The sequence below is a fragment of the Phodopus roborovskii genome, unplaced genomic scaffold (genome assembly GCF_943737965.1).
Source record: "Phodopus roborovskii unplaced genomic scaffold, PHOROB, whole genome shotgun sequence".
NCBI lineage: Eukaryota > Metazoa > Chordata > Mammalia > Rodentia > Cricetidae > Phodopus > Phodopus roborovskii.
In genome coordinates this window covers 21,009,963-21,033,106 of record NW_026126485.1, presented here as the reverse complement: position 1 = coordinate 21,033,106, position 23,144 = coordinate 21,009,963, and the positions used below count along the sequence as shown (strand labels likewise).

The 23,144-nt window shown below is 41.9% G+C and overlaps 1 protein-coding gene across 1 annotated transcript in view; it reads right to left on the bottom strand.

Moving 5' to 3' along the window:
* Nucleotides 1–23,144, bottom strand: part of Lonp2 (lon peptidase 2, peroxisomal) — an 83,269-nt gene that overhangs the window by 5,719 nt on the left and 54,406 nt on the right. The window contains exon 12 of the mRNA XM_051195048.1: nucleotides 3,133–3,275. Coding sequence (XP_051051005.1) covers nucleotides 3,133–3,275 — 143 coding nt within the window. The remainder of the gene's footprint in view (nucleotides 1–3,132; nucleotides 3,276–23,144) is intronic.

Genomic DNA, 23,144 nt, shown 5'->3' with positions numbered 1-23,144 from the left:
TGTACACGCGCAAGGAAAGAACCTGCACTTCTAGACTTGGGGTCCTAAGGTTTTGTGTTCTCATACAAAACTCAATAATCAAATACACAGGGAGTCCAAATACCTCTTACATGCAAGCCTAAATCTTGGCCTCTTTAGAGAGCAGGTTGTATTTTACAACATTTCTTAAGTGACTCAACAAAAACAATTTCCAAACCCTGCTTACCCACCAGCACCCACCAGTACCTATTAACTTCCCATTACTACTGATTGCAGTCACCAGTTCTGTCAGCTAAGGCTGTCAGATGCTTGAGGTTTTGACTGTTTTCTAGGCATGGAGAGATGGCTCAGCGGTAAAGATGCTTGCCGCCAAGCCTGAGTACAGAGTGTGATCCATAGAAGGAAGAATCCATATGATGAAAGGAGAGAGCTGACTCCCCACATCTGTCCCATGACCTCCACATGCATACTGTGACATGCTCCTGTGTGTGAACACACACAAATACACCTTTTATGAATGCTTTTCTTGCTGGGGTGTGGTGGTGCACACCTTTGATCCCAGCACCTGGGAGGCAGAGGCAGGCAGATCTCCATGAGGTAGAGGCCAGCTTGGCCTACACATCAAGTTCTAAGACAGTCAAGAACAGTAAGCTACACAGAGAAACCCTGTCTCAAAAAACACACAAACAAAAGCATGTTTTCCTATGTGTCAAAGTAGGGTAAAAGGATCTCAAATTCATCCCCTGTCCCCAAATGCCTTGCGCATGTCAGGTAAGCAGTGTACCACTGAACTCTGACCCCAGTCCTCAAGTTGATTTTTGTTATTTTCCCACTCATACTGCCAATTAGGCTAACATGCAGATTGAGGAAACATGTTTAAAAAATACAAGATACAAGACTGGGTCTCAATACTGAATCCTCCCCCCCCAAAGACAGGGTTTCTCTGTGTATCCCTGGCTGTACTGGAACTCACTTTGTCGACCAGGCTGGCCTGGAACTTAGAGGTCCAAATGCCTCTGGCTCCTGAGTGCTGGGATCAAAAGTGTGTGTCACCACTGCCCTAAACTGGGTCTCTTAGAGGCATTTTTTAAAGAAAAAAAGAAAACATTTGTGTGTGTGTGTGCATGTGTGGAGGTCAGAAGACAGCCGTGTGTGTTCTAGAGACTGAAAGCTGGAGAGCAGACATGGTGCCAATCTCCTGTAACATGCTGAGTTGTTTCTTCAACTGTACTGGGTTTAATACTTCAAAGAACAACACTTACAGAACATTTGCATATCTAATTTTGACCAAGTTTATATTGCTTTTACCTCCCCTAACTAAAATAGTAGTATTTGCAAATGTGCAGATTTCCTTGTTACTCTTTCTGTCTGGAGGAAGGCTTGTGGACCCACCAAGATTTTACCATCACTCCATTCCTTTTACAAGGGGCCATGGTGTCTTAGTAAGGCTCTGGCAAACATTACAGGAATATAAATGTGAATGTGCCCCAGGACTGACACATCACATAAAGATGAAGAGTGTGCTACACAAGTGCCTGTCCATAAAGTGTTTATCTCTGCAGAGCCCTGGAGAAGCAAGGTCTCTGTGTGGGGAGAGGAGGCTCTTTAACAAGAGTGGGGTCTGGAAACCGCCTGTTGGAATCCTCCTTTATCTTCAAGTTAGTAGTCACATGTGACAGCTAAGAAACTGTAAATAAAGTCAGAAGCCATCAGAGCACTGTTAAGACATGTTTATAGTCTTTCCTTTCTGCTCTCTGCTGGTTCTCTGTCAGAGCTCTCAGAATGGCAACAACTCAGCATCAGCTGAGAAGGGTTATTCCACAGAAACAAGTATCAGCCCCTGTTTTAATAGTTTAAATTCTCAGCCTGCTGGGATGAGCTTTTCAGGAAAGTTTAGAGGAAGAGACCATGGAACATGGGATCAGAACCCGTCTTCATTCACGAACCCACTGCCTCTAAGAGCAAGAAAGATGAACTACTTTTCTCAACAAAAATTAAACTCAATTTCCTTAAATACTTTTAAATTCAAATCCGTGCTATCTTAAGAATTCAAACAAGCTGGGCAATGGTGGCGCACACCTTTAGTCCTAGCACTTGGGAGGCAGAGGCAGGTGGATCTCTGTGAGTTTGAGGCCAGCCTGGTCTACAGAGTAAGTTCCAGGACAGGCTCCAAAGCAATGCAGAGAAACCCTGGCTCAAAAAAAAAAAAAAAAAAAAAAAAAAAAAGAAAGAAAGAAAGAAAGAGCTAGTAGCTCTCAAGGCTGAAATGGAGACCTTGTCTTCCCTGTGACTGAAAACTGAGTCAACTGGATCTCACATGAGACCCTTTGCTTCTTCCTTATATACCTTCATAGTGCTGGGATCAAAGGCATGAGCTCTGTTACTTTTAGACTGATTCACTCTCATGCAGCCCTGAGTGGCCTTGAACTCACAGAGATCCATCTGCCTCTGTCTCCTGAGTCCTGGGATTAAAGGTAAGTGCCACCACTACCTGTCGTCTATACCTAATTAGTGTGGCTAGCTTTGTATTCTGATCCCTAGGCAAGCTTTATTAAAGCATAAGTGTATCACTACACACCCCCAGACATGTCATGATGCCTTCAACATCCTCTTCTATAACCTATGCCCATATGCTGCTTCAGCTCCTCCGGGCTCTTAGGCCTTCTGTGAAGTAGGAAAGAGAAAAGCAGAAAAAGATAGCCATAGGGTGAGCCCAGCACTCATTGAACCCTAAAGGGATAACCCACAGCACAACAGGCTCCTGAAAGATGTTATCTGCTGGGCACTAGCACCAGTCTGACACTAAAGCTGGACTCCTGTTTTCAGGCAGCGGGGAACAGGCCTACTCCCCCTCCTTCCCAAGCCCTCAGGCCACAAGACATCCTTGACTATAATGCATACAATAGAAGACAAGATTCTTCTTCAGCAGCAAGTCCACAAGCATGAGCCGGAGGGGATGACCAAGTCAAGTCAGCCTGGCTGCCCAGAAGAGGACATGATTAGGGCCTCTTCCCTTACACAGCCATACTATCACATGTAACAGTACACAGGGAAATTTCCTATTGAAGTCAGAACTTCAGCTTCAGGAACCACAACTCTACTTGCCTGATACTAAGCAAGTACCAGTGTAAGCATAGATACGAGAATTATCACCTCCAGTTCATACAGTGGTGGCCCCAGGATGTCTTTCAGAGCGTGGAAGTCGATCAGAATCGGCATTTCGGGTGGCAGGGCCAAGTCTGCAGTGTCACTGATGGTTTCAGGCTTTGCATCTTCCAGCACGTGTTCTCTGCAACCTAAGAGAAATGCTTATTTAGAAGTTCTGAGAGAGCTGCTGGTTGGAATAGTCATTAGTGGCAAAGTGCAATGGAGGCACAGAATGGCTCTGGCCCAGCCCTTTATGCCTTTATGGGCACAAACCTCCTTTATCTGCACACAGGTAGAGGACTCGGTCTTCGGAAGCCCTTAAGGGAGTATTGCAATTGCCTTGACTTGTTTATTGTCTCTGCGCCATCGCGAGAGGCAAACTTGAGTGTCTTCTTTTAAAACATAAATTCTATCATTGAGAATAATGTTTGGTTGAGGGTGGTGGCTCAAACCTTCCACAATTGGGAAGCTGAAGAAGGAGGGCTGCTGAAAATCTGAGCTTAGTCTAGGCTACAAAGTAAGGCTATGTCTATAAACAACGAACACCTTCCAAAGTAGTACATTTTGAGGCTAGGTAAAATGGACCGTACCTCAGTACTTGGAAGGTTCAGGCAGGAGAACCACAAGTTTAGAGCTTGCCTGGGCTATAGAGGGAATTTAAGAGCACTCTGGGCAACTTAGTGAGACTGCCTCAAAAATAAAAAGTCAGGCACAATGGCACACACCTTTAATCCCAGCACTTAGGAGGTGACAGGCAGACCTCTGTGAATTCTGGGCCAGCCTGGTCTATATAGCCATTTCCAGGACAGTAAAGGCTATATAGTGAGACCCCGAATAGTATAAGTAAATTAAAAAGTAAAGGCAGGTGAGGGATTGTGCTTGCTTAGCATGTATAAGGGCTTAGGCTCAAAACTTGGCACACTGAAAAAAAAAAAAAAAAAAAAAAAAAAAAAAAAGCAATGAACACCAGGCATAGTTCAACCACTGACCTAGAGAGCAGAGGCTGGAGATGCAGACACGACACCGTACTGAGTACAATTCTGCTGGATCTTATAGCCTGGGCCTTAGGGCAAACTCAACTCCCTCTTAGGGGAGTTTGATGTGTGTTCCATTTTCTTTCTTACATGTTCTCAGAGACAGGGTTTTATTACGTAGAACATTCAGTCTCTCTGCCTCTGTCTCCTGAGTGCTACAATTACAGATACGTTTCACCGTTTCTGTCTAGGTGTCCTGTTTCATCACTTTCTAATGGACAATGTGAACCTGACATGACAGACCCTTATGATCTATGTATGGGTTTGCTTGTATTTTGTGTTTTTAAAGACAGGGCCTTGCTATGTAGCCTTGATTGGCTTCCAACTCATGACCCTTTTGCTTCACTCGAGTGCTGGGGTTGAGGGCATGTGTCATGGTACCTAGGCAGCAATGGCTCTTCGGTAAGGATAAAGCTCAACTTTAAGGTTATTACCTGCCCATAAATAATTGGGCATGCTGCAGTGAGAGGTAAAGAACCCTAGTTTGAGGTGCTTCTCCCCAACACAGCTTGCTGCTTGGATGATAAAGTAAACAGTACTTGTTTTCATTTGGGTTTAGCACATGGGGGCTGGACCATGCTGAGCTCAGAGGTTAACTCCCCTATCAGTTTTTGGAATTCCTTAGGCGAAAGATATTACATGACCTTTAATCAGAGCTAAAAAGAGTTGAGGTTTAAATCTGTAGGGGTCAGGGGAGCTGGACAGATGACTTAGCAGTAATTGCTGCTAAGAGTAATTAAGAGTAATTGCTGCTCTTCAGAGGACCTGGGTTTGGTTCCTATCACCCATATGACAGCTTTCAAGGGACCCAGTGCCTCTTCTTGCCTCCTCAAATGCCAGACACATATGGGCAGCATAGACATACATATAGGCAAAAAAGACAAAATATACATACACATAAAAACCTCCCAGAAAACAAATGCTCCAAAGCTGCATGGGCTGGAGAGATAGCTTCAGCTGTAAAGGCCCTGCAGTCAATTCTGACAGGTTTGATTCCCGGGCCCCACAAGGTGGAAGCAGAGGACCCATTACCTAAGTGCATCTGATTTCTGTAAGTGTGCATTCTCGCACATGCTCACACACACTTTTTAAATCAATACAGATATTTTACACAAGCTCTCATTATGTAGCTCTGGCTGGTGTGGAACTCACTATACAGGTGGGCCTCAAACTAAAAAGGAACTGCCTTTCCTGACTGCTGGGAATAATGAATGATATGTGTCACCATGCTAGGCATAAAAATGTTTTAAAAACTGTAGGAAACTGTGTCTTTGTTTTGTCTCATAGCTATTGTGCTGGTAAGTTTTTGTCAACTTGACAGAAACTAGAGTCACCTTTGGAAGAGGAAACCTCAATTGAGGAATTGCCTGCATCTGACTGGCCTGTGGGCATGTCTGTGGGTTTGCTTTTGTTAGGTCTCAAACCAGGGACAAATGGCTGAGGTGCCTATGTAGCATATCATTTAACATAACCTTGCATCCAGGTTCTCCCCACATCCCTCAGCCCCTACCAGTTACAGGGCCCTCCTGGCTGGCACACCCCATCCGTTACCCTAAACTTCTCTGGCTCAACCATCTTGTTTACTTGGTTCCTTTTGTCTACTCCTTGGGCCTCCTGACTGCTGCACCTGGTCCCCCCTCTTCCCCTTGTCCTCACATGGTCTGGCTCAGGGTCATGTCCACTCTGGACTCTCCCGGCTGTCTCTGCCTCTGGCTATGCTTTCCCTCACATCTTATAATACACTTTCTCTGCCACCACACTTAGGAGCAGTCGTGTTCCTTTTTATTTCCTTGATGTGGGAGGGCCAAGCCTACTGTGAGTGATGCCGCCCCTAGGCAAGAAGCCATGGATTGTAAAAAAAAAAAAAAAGCAACCTGAGCAAGCCAAGGAGGAGACCCAGTGAGCAGCACACTCCACAGTCTCTGCTTCGGTTCCTGCCCTGACTTCCCTTGATGATGGGCTGTGAGGCACAAGTATAGGCCAGATAATGCCTTTCCTTCCTCAAGCTGATTTTTGTCACGGTGTTTATTACAGCAAACTAAGACACTAGCCTCGTTTTCCTTTTGGTCTTGCCTTGACTCTTCCTCTGCTATCTTATGATGTACTTAAACTGTTTCGTCTTTCATGACCCCTTTCATTCTCCCAGAGAAATAATTACTGTGCACACTGATAAGAAAGATACAGCGATTACAGTTAGCTAAAATTGCATGTTTATATATTCATTTTAATTTTGTTACAGTTTCCCCATTATCTTTTTCTTCTATTCTTACAGATCATAAAATTAAGAGTTTTTTTTTATTCTTTTCTTCCAAAAGTGATTACCAAACTATGTGTAACAGGTGCAAACTCTAAATTTAGTCTCCAGTGCCTACTGGAGTCATTATGAGGGGACCATGAAATGATAGTAGGACCCGGAGAGTAAAGGCTCTTCTGGTCTTCTCTTCACAAATGAATCATGGGTAACAGAGGAAAGAAAAGACTTGTTGGCAAGTCGATGAGAGAACAAGCTGGGCTATGCAAAGCCTTAGGATTCCACATGTATTAGAAGTATGGTCTTCTTACATACGCCCTCATAACCATGCCTGAAATACACACGATCTTCCAAGGTTTGGCTCAACACACACTACAAAGTCTTTTTATCTTCCTAACTTCCTTCATAGTACTAAGTTCACAAAAAACGAGCACGATTGGCTTCTCTGAGGCTTATGAAATGGCAGACATTCTGCAAGTGGCTGTTTTCAGCTGTGTAGAAGAGAAAGCAGGTGTCACTTGTTAGCTACGGTTAGCATCCAGGAGAAAAGCACTACCTGCTTCAGGTTACTGCACCCAAGAGTGCAAGGAAGTGGCTCAGACAGCTGTCAGCTGCCCCAGAGTGTGCTGTGAGCCGCACTGAGACGGGATTGCTGTTGTTGGGTTTCATTTTACTGTCACAAGAGGGGATAAGGCCACACTGGTGGAAGTCAAGAAACAATTATGAAAGTACTGCCTTGGGACAGCCAACCTTTTCCAAGTGTAGCCTTGGACTCAGTGCTTTGTGCATGGAGGGAGGAGGGAGGAGTGTGAGGGAGGAGGGAGGAGAACTTTCTACAGAAAGGATGACCTTTTACATACCAGCAGCTATTGTAAAAAATCCAGTAGGCTCAGAGCTAACCTATAGTAAAAAAAAAGTTTCATAATTAAAACATAGGGCTTTGATCAGTAGCACTGGTCTCTCTTTTCTGACCACTATCAGATGGAACCTGCTGCCACATGCTCCTGCCACAATGGAGCCACCACCATGCTGTCTCCTCCAACCATAAGCCAAAAACAACCTCTGCCCCTTTAAATTCCTTCTTGTCAGGTATCTAAAATAAAACTGGAATGGCCAAGTGGAGCTAGTGGGATAAACATGATAATATGGTCTGTGGCTTTTTATAACTGGTTTGTAGAAGAAATCTGGAAGTTTGGAGCAGGGGCCAGATGCTGTAGACTGCTATAAGAAGGCACAAGGCTATTCTGATGGAAGCTTAGGAAACTAGGATAGGAATGTGGAGAGAGGAGCTGGCCTCATGGGGCTATGGTAAAGACCAAGTGGTACTGGGAACTGCACTAGAGGCCATTAGTGTTACATTCTGGAAAGCATGTGACGGTTCTGTCTGCATCCTGAAGCTTTGAGTAAGCCTACAGTAACAAGTGATGGTCTAAGATTTTGGTGGCGAAGACTCAGAAATTGCATGACATCGAGGCTGCTGCAGGGTTAATGCTCACTGGTCTTTGCCTGATTTACAACCAGACGGGCAGGAAGGTACTTTTTAAAAACATGCAGCTTGGTGAGGAAAGGAATATGAGTAAGTTTAAACTTGTGAACAGAGTTAAAGTTGTGGACAGGGATGGTGCTGACAGAGTGTGCACAATGGTTAAAGAGATTTGTGCCACCAAAGAGAGCAGAGGGACTTGGCACTTGCACAGGACTGGAAAGTTGAGAGCTCCAGCATGTATCAATGCAAACTCATCTGAATAGAGAATGACTAACAAAGGGAGCTTCTAGGACATGCTACAGGACCTGGGGGACTCAGAAACATGCCCAGGCAGAGGTCACTAAAGCTGTGGTCTATGGGAAATAGGTTAAACTGGCAGTATAACTTGGCATCATCTACACGGCACTGGTCTTGCAGGCATGCAACAATGTAAGAATTACAGGATCGAGGCTTACACCAGTGTTCCAGAAAGCCACCAAAGCTAGGCAACATGTAGTAGCATTGGATTCCCTGCATGGAGCTCCTGAGCAGGCTGTGTGTGAAGCTGTGAAACTGAAACCTAATTGTAATAGAGACCTCAAGATAGCAGTGATGCAGAAATACTAAGCCGAGGGAAGCTGCACTCAGACTAATGCAACTGTGGTCAAGCTGGCAGCACAACTTGGCAGTGGCACACAAATGCTACTCGTTTTGCACATATAAAAATTGCATTACTGAGCAGGTTCTGTGAGTATGCACCAAAGGTTCAGAAAGCTGCACAGCCCAGGCAATGTGTATTAAGGTTGGCTAATGATCTCTAACCTTTTCCTCCCCAAGTTGCTTTTGGTTATGTTGTTTATCATAGCAACAGAAAGGAAACTATCATAGCATCTACAGTCCTAGCACTAAGGGGGCCATGGCATAATGACAGCCAAGAATTCTAAACCAGCCTGGATCACATAGTAGTATACTTCCTTCCCACTCCTAGCCTAATATCTGAGGATACTCCATACTATCCTTGGCTCCTCATCTTCTAGCAGTGATTGAAGTCAGAGAGCTGCTGTTACTGTTTGTTCTAAATATATGGAGTGGGAGTATCAAACAGTTGGGGTTGATCTCACAGTTAATATCTACTTAGAGAACAAGAGAGAGTTCCACCAGGTACCCTGAGCTCTTGGACTAAGGAACTATTTTCTGAATGAAACACTCAACCACATTAAAATCTCACATGACCACTGTGACTGTATCAACTGAAAGAATATAGCTGATAAAAACAAATCATGCAAATAACTCCATATATGTACATCCCTAGGAAATAACATAACATGAAAACCCAAGCCAACTCCAAAAATTACTAATCCAACAGTAATGATGAGAGTGAGTTAGATGAAATACCAGATAAAGAACTCAATGATCATAATAATTGTAAGAATGTAAAAAAAAAAATAAAGAAAATAAGTACCTGATTGATTATCAAACAGCTGAATGAGATAAGGAAAGGGATGCAAGTCATGAAAGAGGAATTATACAAAAAACAAAACAAAACAAAAAAACCTGTAATGAAGACAGACCAATCTGACATGATAGAAACAGAAAGCAACAACAAAAAACCAGTCAAACAAAAATCTCCTTGAAAAATATCTCACCAATAGAATGGATCAAGGAAAGGACAGAATAGTTGAGTTTGATGATAAGGTGAAGAAACTGGAACCATCTACAAAGGACAAAGGCAAAACAGTAAGAAGGTACCAGCAGGAATTCCAAATATACATGGCATGCAGAAAAGACTAAATCTGTGGATAATAGACAAGAAGTTAGAATAGAAGTATACAATCTATTATATTCTTATATATTACAGAAGAAAATATAATTCTAGGGACACAGAAAACCTTTAAAAAATCATAACAGAAGCACTTTGGGAGGCAGAGGCAAATGGCTAAGTCTCCAGCTATTCTGGTCTACATAGCAGGTTCAAAGCCAGCCAACATCACATGAAATTGGGGAAGACACAAAGTGGTTCCTGTAAAATCAAGAACAAAGGAGGCTGTTTACCTTCTCCACTCTTGTGCAATATAGTATTGGAAGTCTTAGCTACAGTGTGACAAGAGGAAGTGTGACAAATGGGCAAGGAAGAAGTCAAAAGTGCTTCTCTATTTGTAGGTGATAACGATTCTGTATATACCTCTCTATACTCTAAAGACTCTACTAGAAGAACCCTTAAAACTGATAAACACTTAGAGCAGAATGGCAGGATACAATATAAACACACAAAAATCATTAGCTTTCTTATACACCGATGACAAACTACCCTGCTCCTAAGTTTAAAAGGTACATTTTGTGGTCTTTGGGCATTCTATTTCAGACCCTATGAAAAGTCTATTTATTCCCAAAGAAAGCAGGACTTTTAATGTCTGTGGGGCAGGTGAAGGCTGAAACAACAGGGGGTACAAGAACACTGAACACAGTTGACTATAACCAGTAACAATCCACAGACAGAGGTCATTTCCCTACAAACATTACTATCTGTGTCACACTAACACGATGTCCTTAGGTGACAGATCTCTGATAACACCTAAATCACCTCCTGAGTTAGGGATTTGAGATGGGCTGGGAACTCAAGAAGCAAACTAGAGAAGCATGATTTTAAAATTTGAAAATCTAGACTAAGCTGGTCTAATTCTCCATTTTCTGCCCAGGGAAAAAGACTCTGGGAGATGAAACATAACACCTGAATCCATAGCAATCATAGAGGTAACGAGCCACGTGGCAGAACACAGATTAATATAAATGGGTATATTTAAGTTTTAAGAACTAGTTGGGAATAAGTGTAAGCTAAAGCCAAGATTTCATAATTAATAGGAAGTCTCCCTTTATAATCTGAGAGATGGCAGTCCCAAGAAAGGCCTACTAAGAAAGTCGACTATGGAGATGCTTTTTAACATCTAAAAACAATGGATGTAGTTTGGATTTTAAAAATTTTTGGGGTTGCTGCCATGGTGGCACACTGATTCCAACACTCAAAAGGCAGAGGCAGGAAGATCTCTGCGAGCTTGAGGTCAGCCTATCTACATGGTGAATTACTCATAGAGTGACCATCTGTAATCCTGCATGCCCCATCGGGGAGATGGGAGGAGAGACAGGAGAACTGTGTAGAGTAGTGAATAGTGAGAGAGACCTCGTCTCAAACAATGTGGAAGGCAAGGACCAACACCCAAGGCTTTGGGGCAAATCCTCCAAATGTCCAGCAGAGGTACAAATGCTTGTTCACTCTGTCTCAAAGATGCCTTGGGGTCAGACAACCTGGTGCAGAAGTCCAGCTCTTTTGTTTGCATACAGACTTTGGGGGAGTTCCTTCTAACCCTTTGTTAGAAGCTGGCTTTATTAGAGTGAAATGTGTAGCACAGTACTTAACATTTTAACCAGCAAATGAACAATCCAGGCACATCAAATATATCCACAGTGATGACAAAACATCACCATTATCTACACCCAAATTTCCCATCATCTTTAGCATAAATGAACCTGCTAAACCAGTGCCTTTTAGTACAGTTACTCATATTGTGGTAAGAAACCATAAAGTATTTTTGTTGCTACTTCATAACTGTAATTTTGTTGCTGTTATGAACTGTAATGTAAATATCTGATATGCAGAATATCTTATATGTGACCCAAAGGGGTCTCAACCCATAGGTTGAGAACCACTGTGTCAAACTACATTTATCCATTTCTCCAGCCCTGGTAACCATTACATTTATACATCACATTGTTTCCCAATTTATTTGATGATAGATACTTGGATTGTTTTTGCCTTTTAACTTATGGAAATAATTTCACTATAAACATGACTATATCTGTGTTCTTCCCTTCAGGTATATACAGTGTCCAGGAACAGAACTGTTGGATTACTGCAGTTCTATTTTAATTTTTTGAAGAACTGCCACATTCTTTTCAAAGTGGCTGTACCATCTGACAGGAATGCACAGTTGTCCTAATTTCTCCACATTCCTGCCAACACTAACATGCCCTATAAAATTATTATAGCCACCCTAGTAAACATGAGGTGAATTTCACTGTAGTTCTGATATGCATTTCCCCAGTGAACTATGATATTATGCATCTTTTCATGTGCTCATGGACCATCTCTAGAGAAATATCCACTCGAATACTTGGCCTGTTTTTAGTTGGGTTGTCTCTATGAAATTACATTGTTCTTTATATGCTTTGGTTACCAATTCTTTAATGACTTCAAGTGTTTTCTTTGACTGTGTAAACTTTGTTCACTTTCATTTTTAATTTTTCTAAATTTACATTCTGTGTGGATTGTATGGATAAATGCTTTCCATGGTACAGGTATGGAGGTCATAGGACAACTAGCAGAAGTGAGTGTTGAACTCAGGTGGTCAGGCTTGGTAGCAACCTCCTTTGCCCACTGAGCAATTCCACCAGCCCTGCTTTCACTTTGTGTCATTTTATATTCACCTTTCTAAAAGTTGCATATTTATTTATTCATTCACTTATGTGTGTGTGCGTGCACATGCATGCATGCTTACCACAGTGCATGTATGAAGAGCAGAGGATAACTTGCAGGAGTCAGTTTTCTCTGCTCACCAGCTGGGGCCCAGGGATGGAACTCAGGCTGTCAGGATTGACAGCAAGTGCCTTTACTCCTCAAGCCACCTTCCCAGTCCAATACACAAAATTTTAACTGTGATGACTGTCAGTTCATTTTTCTTGTTTGTTTCCTGTTTCTGGTGTCATGTCCACAAACTCAGTGTCAACTATAACACCATGAAAAGCTCTACCAAGATTCTTTTATGAATAAATTCATAGCATTAGTTTTTCAGTTGAGAGCATGATCTATTTCTAGTTAATTTCAGAGTTAAATATCAAAGTCAGACTTTATTCTTTGGTGGCATGTGGACATCAAGTTTCCCAGCATCACTTGTTGAAGAGTGTCCTTTCCTAACTGAATGGGCTAAAGTTCCATCATCGTGTTAGCGTTTATCCTTTGTCTCTCCCCCAACACATTCATCTGTACTTCTGTTATTAGGCCAGTATCATACTATTTTACCTACTACTGCTGTGTTGCAAATTTTGAAGTCAGCAAATTCAAAGTCAGAGAAACAGCCAGGCACTTCTCTAAAAACTACAACATGCAGTACAATAAAGCTTGCAATTCATTCCTACACACAGTGCATTGTAGTGGCATATTCACTTTGTTTCCTTCTGTGGCACTGACCACACCCATTGGGGGGGTGGAGCCAGGGGAGGAAGTGACCTGGGTAACTAAGTAGGAGGAGGCTGGAGAGCGCTCTCTTGTAAGCCACACAGGGACAGGAGGACTTCCGGAGGAATTCTTGGAAGCAGGAACCTGTTGGTGTTCACCTGTCTATGTTGTGAGTTATTTATCCTTGAATAAACATCTGTCCGGCCTAATTGCTTATCCTGATCCTTATTAAACCGCGATAGTGCATATCTAAAGAACCGCATGGGGGGGGGAGTTTCATGTGTGTGGCAGCATTATTCTCAGAAGCCCAAAGATGAGAAGTCACTTTTTCCTTCTTCCCCAAGACTTACCTAATCCTTTCAATTCTATGTGATGCGAAGATTGTCTTTTTCATGTCTTTTAAATAGGCTTTGGCATCCGGGCATGCCTAGAACCCCAGCAATTGGGAGGCAGAGGCAGGAGAACTGTGAGTTTGAGGCTAGCCTCAGTTGCATAGTAAGATAGTAAACTCCTGTTTCAAAATCAAAACCCCAAACCAAGGCAACTGGAGTTTGGAAAGAACTGCATTAAATGTGTATCACTGAGAGATCCTAACAATGTTATGCTCCCGAGCACAGGGCTCTTCAAATATCTTCTCAGAATAACTTCACTAAGCCTGCCTTGGCCACACTGGTTTTGTAGTAACCCAGTCAATTGCTGGTGGCTTATCCAGCAGAACAGCAGGGCTGGTTAGTTTCTGTCAATGTGATACAAACGAGAGTTACCTGGGGCGAGGAACCTCAGTTGAGGAACTGCCTTTATCAGACTGGTCTGTGGGGTATTTTCTTGGTTGTGAGTGGTGCCACCCTGGGCAGATGGGCCTGGACTGTATAAGGAAATGTTTGAGCAAGTCACAGAAGGCTGCTCAGTAGGCAGCATCCCTCCAGGGTCTCTGCTTTGCTTCCTGCCTTGGCTTTCCTCAATAATAGACTGTGATGTGGAAATATAAGCCAAATAAACTTTTCCTCCCTCCAATTGCTTTCAGTCATGGTGACCATGTTGGTTTGGGGGAAGGATTGTGGAAGGATTTTGTAACTTTGGGCTGGAAAAGCCATTGCTCAAAGCTTAATGAACTGTTATGGGAGTTTGGGAGACAGAAATGTTGAGAGGTGTACAGATAATGGCTTGTGAAGTTTGAGAGGGAAGTGAAGACTCTGTCATGGCCATTCATGTGATATACTGTAACTGAAAGTTTTGCTTTACCAAGACAAATGATGCTGGATAACTGAGGCTAAAGAATTAGCTGCACTTAATAAGAGACCAAAATAACTGAGGTAAAATCTTCTGGGAAATGTTTCCTCAGAGTCAGCACAGAGAAGGTGTGGTCCAGGGTGGGCCATAGATGCATCCCAAGCTGGCATCTGGACTTGCTCATGTGTAAGAGTCTCCCACGTGGTACTGTTTTTAGAGGCATGAAAGCTGCAGTACTGGAGAGACTGAGGCTTGGCACTCTAAAGATACCAGGAGAGGCCATCGGTGAAGATGCAGCCTCCACTGCAGTGGATACCCCAGCACATTAGAGATGCCAGGAGCATGGAATGACCACCAAGGACAGTGACAGGTATGGAGTAGAGCTCTGTGACAGGCTCGTATGCTGTGATGACTGAGTCTAAGAAGTGAAGCTGCCCCACTGTTTGGAGCTCTGAATACAGTGATTCCAACCTATTAGACACGGTGCTGTTTCCATGGATGGATTGGGTTTGGTTTGACCTGATTAACTACACTCTGGTTCTTCTGTTTAAAATAAGTACGTAACTTATTTTGGATTTCACAGGAATTCATGGTTAAAAGACTGGAGCTTTAAAGAGGACTTAAGACTTGTACATTGGAAAAATTTAAAGACTGTGAGACTTTAAAAAGTTGGACTGTGTTTTATATTATGATATTAACATAAACATGAGATCTTGTTGACAAAGAAAGGAATGTTATGGCTTACAGTGTGTGTCAGTTTGTGTGTCAAGTGGATAAGGAGTCAATTGTGCTGGTCTAGATTATTTCACTTAATATGGTGATCTCATGTTGATCAATTTTCCAATAAACCACACAATTCCATTTTCCTAAAACTCCACTGTGTGTGCCACATCTTTATCCATCTGTTTGTTGACAACACCTAGGCTGATTCCACAACCTGGCCACTGTGAACAGTGCTGCACCAATGGGTGTTTGAGTATCGCTGTGGTGCCAATTCCTTTCATTTCACTAAAAAATAGTGAAGAAAGGTGTTCTTAGTAGATTTATTAATTTTATGTGTATATGAGCATTTTGCTTCCATATGTCTGTCTCCTATGTGTGTGCCTGGTGTCTGCAGAAGTCAGAAGAGGACATTAGATCTTCTAGATTGTAGTTGTACATGGTTGTAAGGCACCATGTGGGTGCTGGGAAGTGAACCTTGGGTCCTCTGCAAGAGCAGCCAGTGCTCTTAACTGCAGAGTCATCTCTTCAGCCCCATGAATGATATCTTTTATGTCTGCAAACATAAGAACAACAAAACCCACACTGAATACTGACAAGCAGTCTCAATTTTTGCTAAAGATTTATTCATTTATGGGTTTTATAGGCTTTTTTTCCTCTTAAGGGCATTCAACAATGTCTAACCCTATTCTTAATGCTTATGTGTCATAGAATTTTCTACTCTCTATTAACACCCAAACACAGGATTTCTTTAGAAGTCTAAACAAACAAATTAATCTCTGGGAAATGGGTACTGATAGAAATGAAATGTATAAAAACCTCAAAACAGCAATAAACTGTGCTCCCTGGCAACAATACACTAAAACTGGATATAGAGATTAGCATGGCCTCTTGTTAAAATTCCTTCTTAGGCTGAGACATAAACAGAGTGTACTATTTCTCCTCTGGTTCCAATGACAACCAAGATATGTTCCACCAAGGTTCACTCTAGGAAGCTAATGAGTCTACTGGGCTTCCTTACATAGCATTAGTTACTTATAGGAGTGTAGGTGCTCCTACCCTGATAAGCCATCACTGGGAAACTGTTAGCCAACAGAGATGAAGGCTTCCCTGTATCTGTATCGATAGACCACCCTTCCTCTGGTCTTTGCCTGTCTGTATACTCTAACCCCTCCTCCAGGCTACATACAATCAAGGCAGAGTTGTACACAAAAAGTACAAGGGAGCAAGGAGGTGTGGCTGAATGTCTCAAGATGGTAGTTGCTTGGCTTGGAAGATGGTTTTTCTCTGTCTCTGTCTCTCTCTGTCTCTCTCTCTCTCTCTCAAGACAGGGTTTCTCTGTAACAGCTCTGACTGTCCTGGAACTCACTCTGTAGACCAGGCTGGCTTGAAACTCACAGAGATCCACCTGCCTCTGCCTCCCGAGTGCTAGAATTCAAGGCATGCACCACCACCACCTGGCTAGGGCAGTCTCTTGAGACACCTCTCAATAGTACATTGCTGGGTGTGGTGACATATGCCTGTAATCCCAGTATCTAGGAGGTTGAGGTAGGAGGACGGCACATTCAAGTCCAAAGTGGGTTGCAAAATGCTCACTTCCCCCTTCCTCAGCACTCTTTGCTTTCTGCTTTTTGATCTATCAAAGATGTGAGGAATCTCAGCTGAAAGTTCCCAACCGTCATGATTGTCCCTTAAATGATGAAAAGTCCACTCTTCCTCCCTCCCTTCTTTCACTTGCTTCTGCCAGGTATATTAGCACAGCAACAGGAAAGTGACTGACACAGTGGCAAGCTGACTAACAGCACTGCCTGCTGGTCTTAAAGAAGATGGGGCCAAGACAGGACTCATCAATGTGCCTTGTCATATAAGACTCTGCAAGGAATATATGTTACCCTCTTTATCCTTCAGTGTTCAAGACTTACTTCCTAGGCTCTGGCAGTCACAGGCACTTATGTGGACAGATACGAACCCTAGCTGTTGGCTGTGGGGGACAGCATTAGATGAGGTTAACCTGTGTGAATTCAGATGCATGAGTTGTTTGCTGTATGATCCTGAACAGGTCCCTGGATAGCCAATTCCTCTTTCATAAAATAAGATGGGCGTATCTATTTAAACCTGGCCTGTGGATACAGTTCAGTGGTAGAGTGCTTGGCTAGCATGTGTGAGCCCCTAAGTTCATTTCCCAGCACCAAATAAACAACCCCCCCCAAAAAAAAATCTAAAAAGGGAGGAAGGCAATAAAATAAACAAGTACATTGGTGGGAGAGGGTCTGTCGGATGGCTCCCAAATAGCCTATCCCCAACAACTAGCTGGCATTCACTTCTTTATTGAGTCAGTCCCCATTCACAGCTTATCATAGGTGGTATGTGTAACCCAAAGAACGTGGTACCAGTACTATGAAAGGTTACCAATTCTGCCTCTGGCTTTTTCTACCTCTCTTATACAACATATCACATCCTCATTGTGAGAAGCCAAATGCCATGTCCTAAGCCCAGAGAGAAGCCCCTGTGGAAAGAAAGAGCTCTAGCCAACACTCAGCAGGGAGCTGGGCTCGGGTAACAACTTTGAGTGAGCAGATAGCTCCAAGGTGAGCTTGCAGCCTCACTACAAAACTTTAGGACAAGCCTTGGGTCACTGCTACTCAACCACCCTCCCTGCTCCTGGGTTCCTGATCCATAGAAACCTTGAAATAAATACTTGATAAATAGTTTTAATTTGCTGAGATGGGGGGGGGTGTACTTTGCTACAAAGTAACTGGTAATTTGAAATTCAAAAGACAAATCTTGCAACAAATAGAAAGTCCATACATGAAGACAAAAAGGATTTATCAAAAAGTTGCACAAAGCACAAACCCTACCACCTCTAAGTATCATATATAGCATTTTTAATGTATTTTATGTTCTAAGAGGTCTCATAATGTTGCTTAGTCTAGCCTCAAATTCCTGACCTCCTCTTAAGTGCTGGGATTAAGGGTGTGAGCCATGGCTCCTGACTACACACACCATTTTCATTAATACATGACACACTTATGGCAATAGACAGGAGAATGGAAATCTTCAAATTTGGAGACTAGCCAGAAAAGAAGTTGAAAAAATAAAAGTCCCCTGCTTTTCCTGCAGGAACAGCTTCCTGTTTTGGTTAAGAAGAAGCTACACTTGGAATACCTAGCACAGCATGTTTTCAATTTGAGAAGCCAATGGCAAGAAGCTACCACAAAGTACTCTGACAGCTAAGGCCCACCAGAGGACCAACTCTTCCTGCAGAACTGGATCCTGAAAGGGGCAAGGAAAGCAGAAGTGTCCTTGAGGACATCTGGCCCCTGCCCTATGTATATGAGCTCAGGGTGTGGGTTACTTTCCTTTCACCCACCCCATTCCTGCTTATAGGCAAGGCTGTAGTTACCTGCAAGAATCAAAGTGAATGAATGAGAAATCATAAGGTAGAATTCCAATCTTTTATTCTATTGCATTTTAAACTGTGATGGTACCTAGAAAGGATGTGGTAAGGCATTAAGATACAGTATTTACCTTAGGCCGAGACACTGTAAGTACACCTTCTGGAAGACAGTAGGACTAATACAAGGGAAATTATACAAATCAAAATGTACTTCAGGTAAAACAGGATCTACAATGAACTACAGACTGTCCTGAACAGAGACAGGTTGTGCTCTTGCCAGCCCAGGATTCTGTGCCAGCATAGGACTCAGAGGTTTATTATGGGGGGACAAGCCTGTCTTCAGGGAAATAAAATCCACCCAGTAGCCTTTTTCTCTTTGAAAGTACAGTTCTTATCCTCCTGTGGACTGGGAGGTAAGGGGCTAACCACATGAAAGTGGTGGGTGGCCCAGCCCCCCCCTTTCTTTTGGCCAAGTGTGCCCTCTCAGTACTGAGCTACAACTCTCTAGACCAGATGTATTTCTTTCTCTTTCCTTACTTGGGGATACAGGCCAGAATTGTGCACTGTGCTTAGAAGATGAGTTGTGTTTTTAATCTTGAAGGGATTTAGTTTAAAGCAGCTATGAGAAGTTGAGTTTGTGGAAACACAGTTGAATTCACTGGCAAAGGGGCTAGAAAACTTGAAATATTTCCCAAATGTGACTAGCTCCTCACTGGTGCATGTTCAGGGTGGGATTCCAGTAATTCAGGAGGAAAACCAACCAGAAAGTAAAGGCCCAACCAGACTTGAAATTGAGAACTCATAAGTAAGGGGTCAGAGTAAGAGCTGCATTCTTAGAGAACCACATTCTAGAAGATCATATTTTAGGAATAAAGCTAAGCCAGAAATAGAATAGTCCTACAAAGTATAAAATGAAGTCTTGATAGTATCAAAAGTGGCCTGCTGGTCCCTAGGGATTTGTGAGGAGAAAATATCACCCTTTTTAGAGGGCAATGATTGTTATAGCCTTTATATTTTCCATTATACAGAAGGAAGAAAACAAACAAAGAAAAAAGGAATCCTAAGATAAGGAACAGAATAAGTTATATAAAGAAGGAGGAGGAGGACGACGATGATGATGATAACAAGGAGGACAACAAGAAGAAATAGAGCTGGGGCAGCACTCAGTGGTAGAAGTGCTTCTCTAGCATGTGAGATCCTAGGTTCAAACTACAGCTCTGTACAAACATCAGGCATGAAATAAAGTAAACAAAACAGAAACAAGACAACAAATACACCCACCCAGCAACAGCAGCAGCCACAAAGGGCAGGTGATACAGACAGACTCACAGCTGGATCAGATGACAGACTGCTCAAAGGTACCCAAATCTATGCTGAGTATCCAAGATGAAAAGCAGCTGGGTGTGGTGGTGCTCACCTATAATCCCAGCACTCAGGAGGCAGAGGCAGGCAGATCTCTGAGTTTCAGACCAGCCTGGTCTATAGAGCAAGTTCCAGGACAGCCAGGTGTAAGGAGTACGGCTTTTCCGCCCTCCGCCTGGTCTTGTCCCGCCGCTGCGCCAGCCCCAATTAACACACTGAGACTCTGTATTAGATATAATTCTGTTGGCCCATTACTAGTTTCTTATTGGCTAGCTCTGTCTTAAGTATTAACCCATTTCTGCTGATCTATGTATTTCTCTTACCGAAGAGCTGGCTGGCATTCTGCTTTCTCCAGACTCTCCATCCTGCCCCTCCTTACTCCTTTCTCTTTCCTCCTTGTCTCCTAGTGCCGCCTATCTTGCTATCCTATTGGCCAACAGTGCTTTATTCATTAAACCAGTATGAGAAACATATATAGCATGACATCTTCCATCAGCCAGGGATACACAGAGAAACCTTGTATTGAGAAACTGAGAGAGAGAGAAAAAAAAAGAGAGAGAGGAAGAGAGTGAGAGAGATGAAAAGACAATTTCAGCAAAGAATATACATACACACACACAATTAAATGGACATTCCACGGGATAAATATATGTATATATACATATACGTACATTTACAATTAAATGGCCACTTAAAAAGCAAAAAGCACATTTTATGAAAAAATAATTCCATAGGTTTAAATAGTAGAAGTCAGCAGTTATAAACTGGAATAGAGGGCAACAAAAAAATATACAAACTGAGTTAGAGAGCTTAATTCATGGGAGAAAAGGGGTTTAAGAGATAGCACAGTTTTTTTTTCTTAGGGTCCCAGTGGAGAAAGAAAAAAAAAATATGTGAAAAAACACTTGTCATCATTTTTCTAAAACTGATTAAGGAAATTAGTTCACACATTCCAAAAGGTTGGAAAATCCTAAGAGTAAATATAGACCATATTTATCAGACATGGTGGTACAAGCTGAAATTCTAGTGCCTCAGGAGGCTGAGGCAGGAGAATCACAGGTTCAAGGACAACCTGGGCAACTTAATAAGACCTTATCTAAAAACAAACAAACAAACAAACAAAAAAAAAACTGAAAAGAAAAAGTAAAATGAGGTAAGACGTAGCTCAGAATACAAAACTTGCCTAGTATGTGCAAGGCTCTATGTCCAACCTCCAGAACCTCAAAAAAATGGACAAATGACACTTAGCCACATGTCTGATATGTGTCTGTTTCCAGAATTGGAGGGCCAAGGCAGGGTTTACTAGAGAATACGAGAAAGAGATTTATGAAACGAATCAGGATCAAAATGAACAATTTCTTGCTAAGGCTAGCTTCTGAGGAAAAGTCTTACTGAGTATTTATGTCATTGAGCACACATGACACATAAGGACTGAATAAACAGACATTTGTGTAACTCCACAGAGAAATACCTAAGTATGTAAAGTTAAACACATGGAATATTTGTCTTAGCAAAAGACAAATAGCAGAATAAAACTTTAGTCACATGTTTTTATTCTTCAGCCCAACTAATGCCCCAGGAAGGAGAAAAACAAAATTGGAATGTCCTAAACCATGCAGAAAAACAGGAGTCAATGTTTTTATGAGAGGCTCTGTTCCACAGCTAATGAAGCATCAATCTTCCTCTTCTGGTACTAATCAACTTATATCCCTCATCTGCCTTCTCAAATCCCCCATTGCTATGTGGCCAATTTTATTGCTCATCTGCCTTCTCAAACCCCCCTATTGCTATGTGGCCAGTTTAATTGTCAAAACAATCCCACAAACACAAAGACACTGTTCACAGACTAGAGATGCTGGGTCTGCTCCAGGAAGCTTGTTAAAAACACTGGCAGTTTCTGCCTGTTTTGGAGCTCGTGGCCCAAAGTCACTTTTCTTTCTGGCAGTAACTCTGAGCCCAGCATTATTTCTAACATTAAAAATAACTCACCCCCTGAATTACTTGAAATTTCTGAAAACAACTGTTTTAAGCAAATAACTCCTACTTTAAATAAATCATTTTCTAATAAAAAAAAATGCTGTTACCGAGCTCCATTTGAAGTTTCTGGCATGAAAACCTCATGCAGATTCTTTTGTAGAAATGTTACTTTTGATTTGTTTGAGGTCATAAACACTATTATCATATATACTACCTATGTTATAATTATAATAGTCCTTACAATTATTCTGTTAAGTCTGGAGAATAGTCATTTATAGAAACTTGGTATTTCATGATATCAGAACCACCTAGGGCTATGTCTGTCTCTGATAAGAACTGCAGTCAAGGATCTGAAACATCAATGCCTTGTTAATTATAAAGACACATAGGTACCTTAGGTGATAGTTTAAATATTCAATTTTCCTTAGTTACCTGATCATGTACAAGATGAACTGTGATTAAAAAAAATAACAAAACCCAAGTAAATGTTCTCATTAAAACTGTATGTTCATAAGCAGTCCATAAGCTTTTTGAACAAGTTCTTAAACATCTGTAAAGATAATGTAAGCATAAATATTGGAAATATCATATATATTTATATACAAACATTAAACTGCATTATAGCTATGGAAAATTCTATTTGACACTTCTAAATGTAATGAAAATTCTAAAAATACCATCTAAATCTTAAACATAATTTTCTGAATGTTAAGTGGGCACATTTCATTTTAGCTCTTACTTTCTATTATATCACAGATATAACAAAAAGACAGAGGCTTAGATGGCTGAGGGCTGAGCACATCAGAGTATGGGAAGTGCACAGCTCCTAATTCTAAAGAGGCAAAAGAAAGAGCCATACCATGCTGCTATATGGCCTTTTCTGTTCATAGGCCTAGGACAGACTTTTAAAACTACAATTTCTACAAAGTATAATCTGAACATGTCTTTATACATCCTCTACCAAATTCTACTAACTTTTTACTATAACAATCAGAAATGAAAAAAATACAAACTCAATAATAATAGGATGAGAACAAAAATAACTGATAAAGAGATGTTGACAAAATTTTGGAAAGTATAATGTAAACAGACAAAAATACAATGAAAATTTAGCAGGTTAAAAAAATCAGAAACCTCAGTGTCTATAAGAAATTGATTTGAGCCATGAAATCCTAAAAAGACTCAGGAATTTGGGATATGTCTTAAAGTATGGGCGAGAACTGACCTAACCTGTTTTGTGCTGCTATAACAGAGTACCACAGACAATCTAGGCAATAGTGGAGAGGCTACCTTAAATGCCCTTCCCCGATAATGAAATTGATGACTACTTTATATACCATCCTAGAGCCTTCATC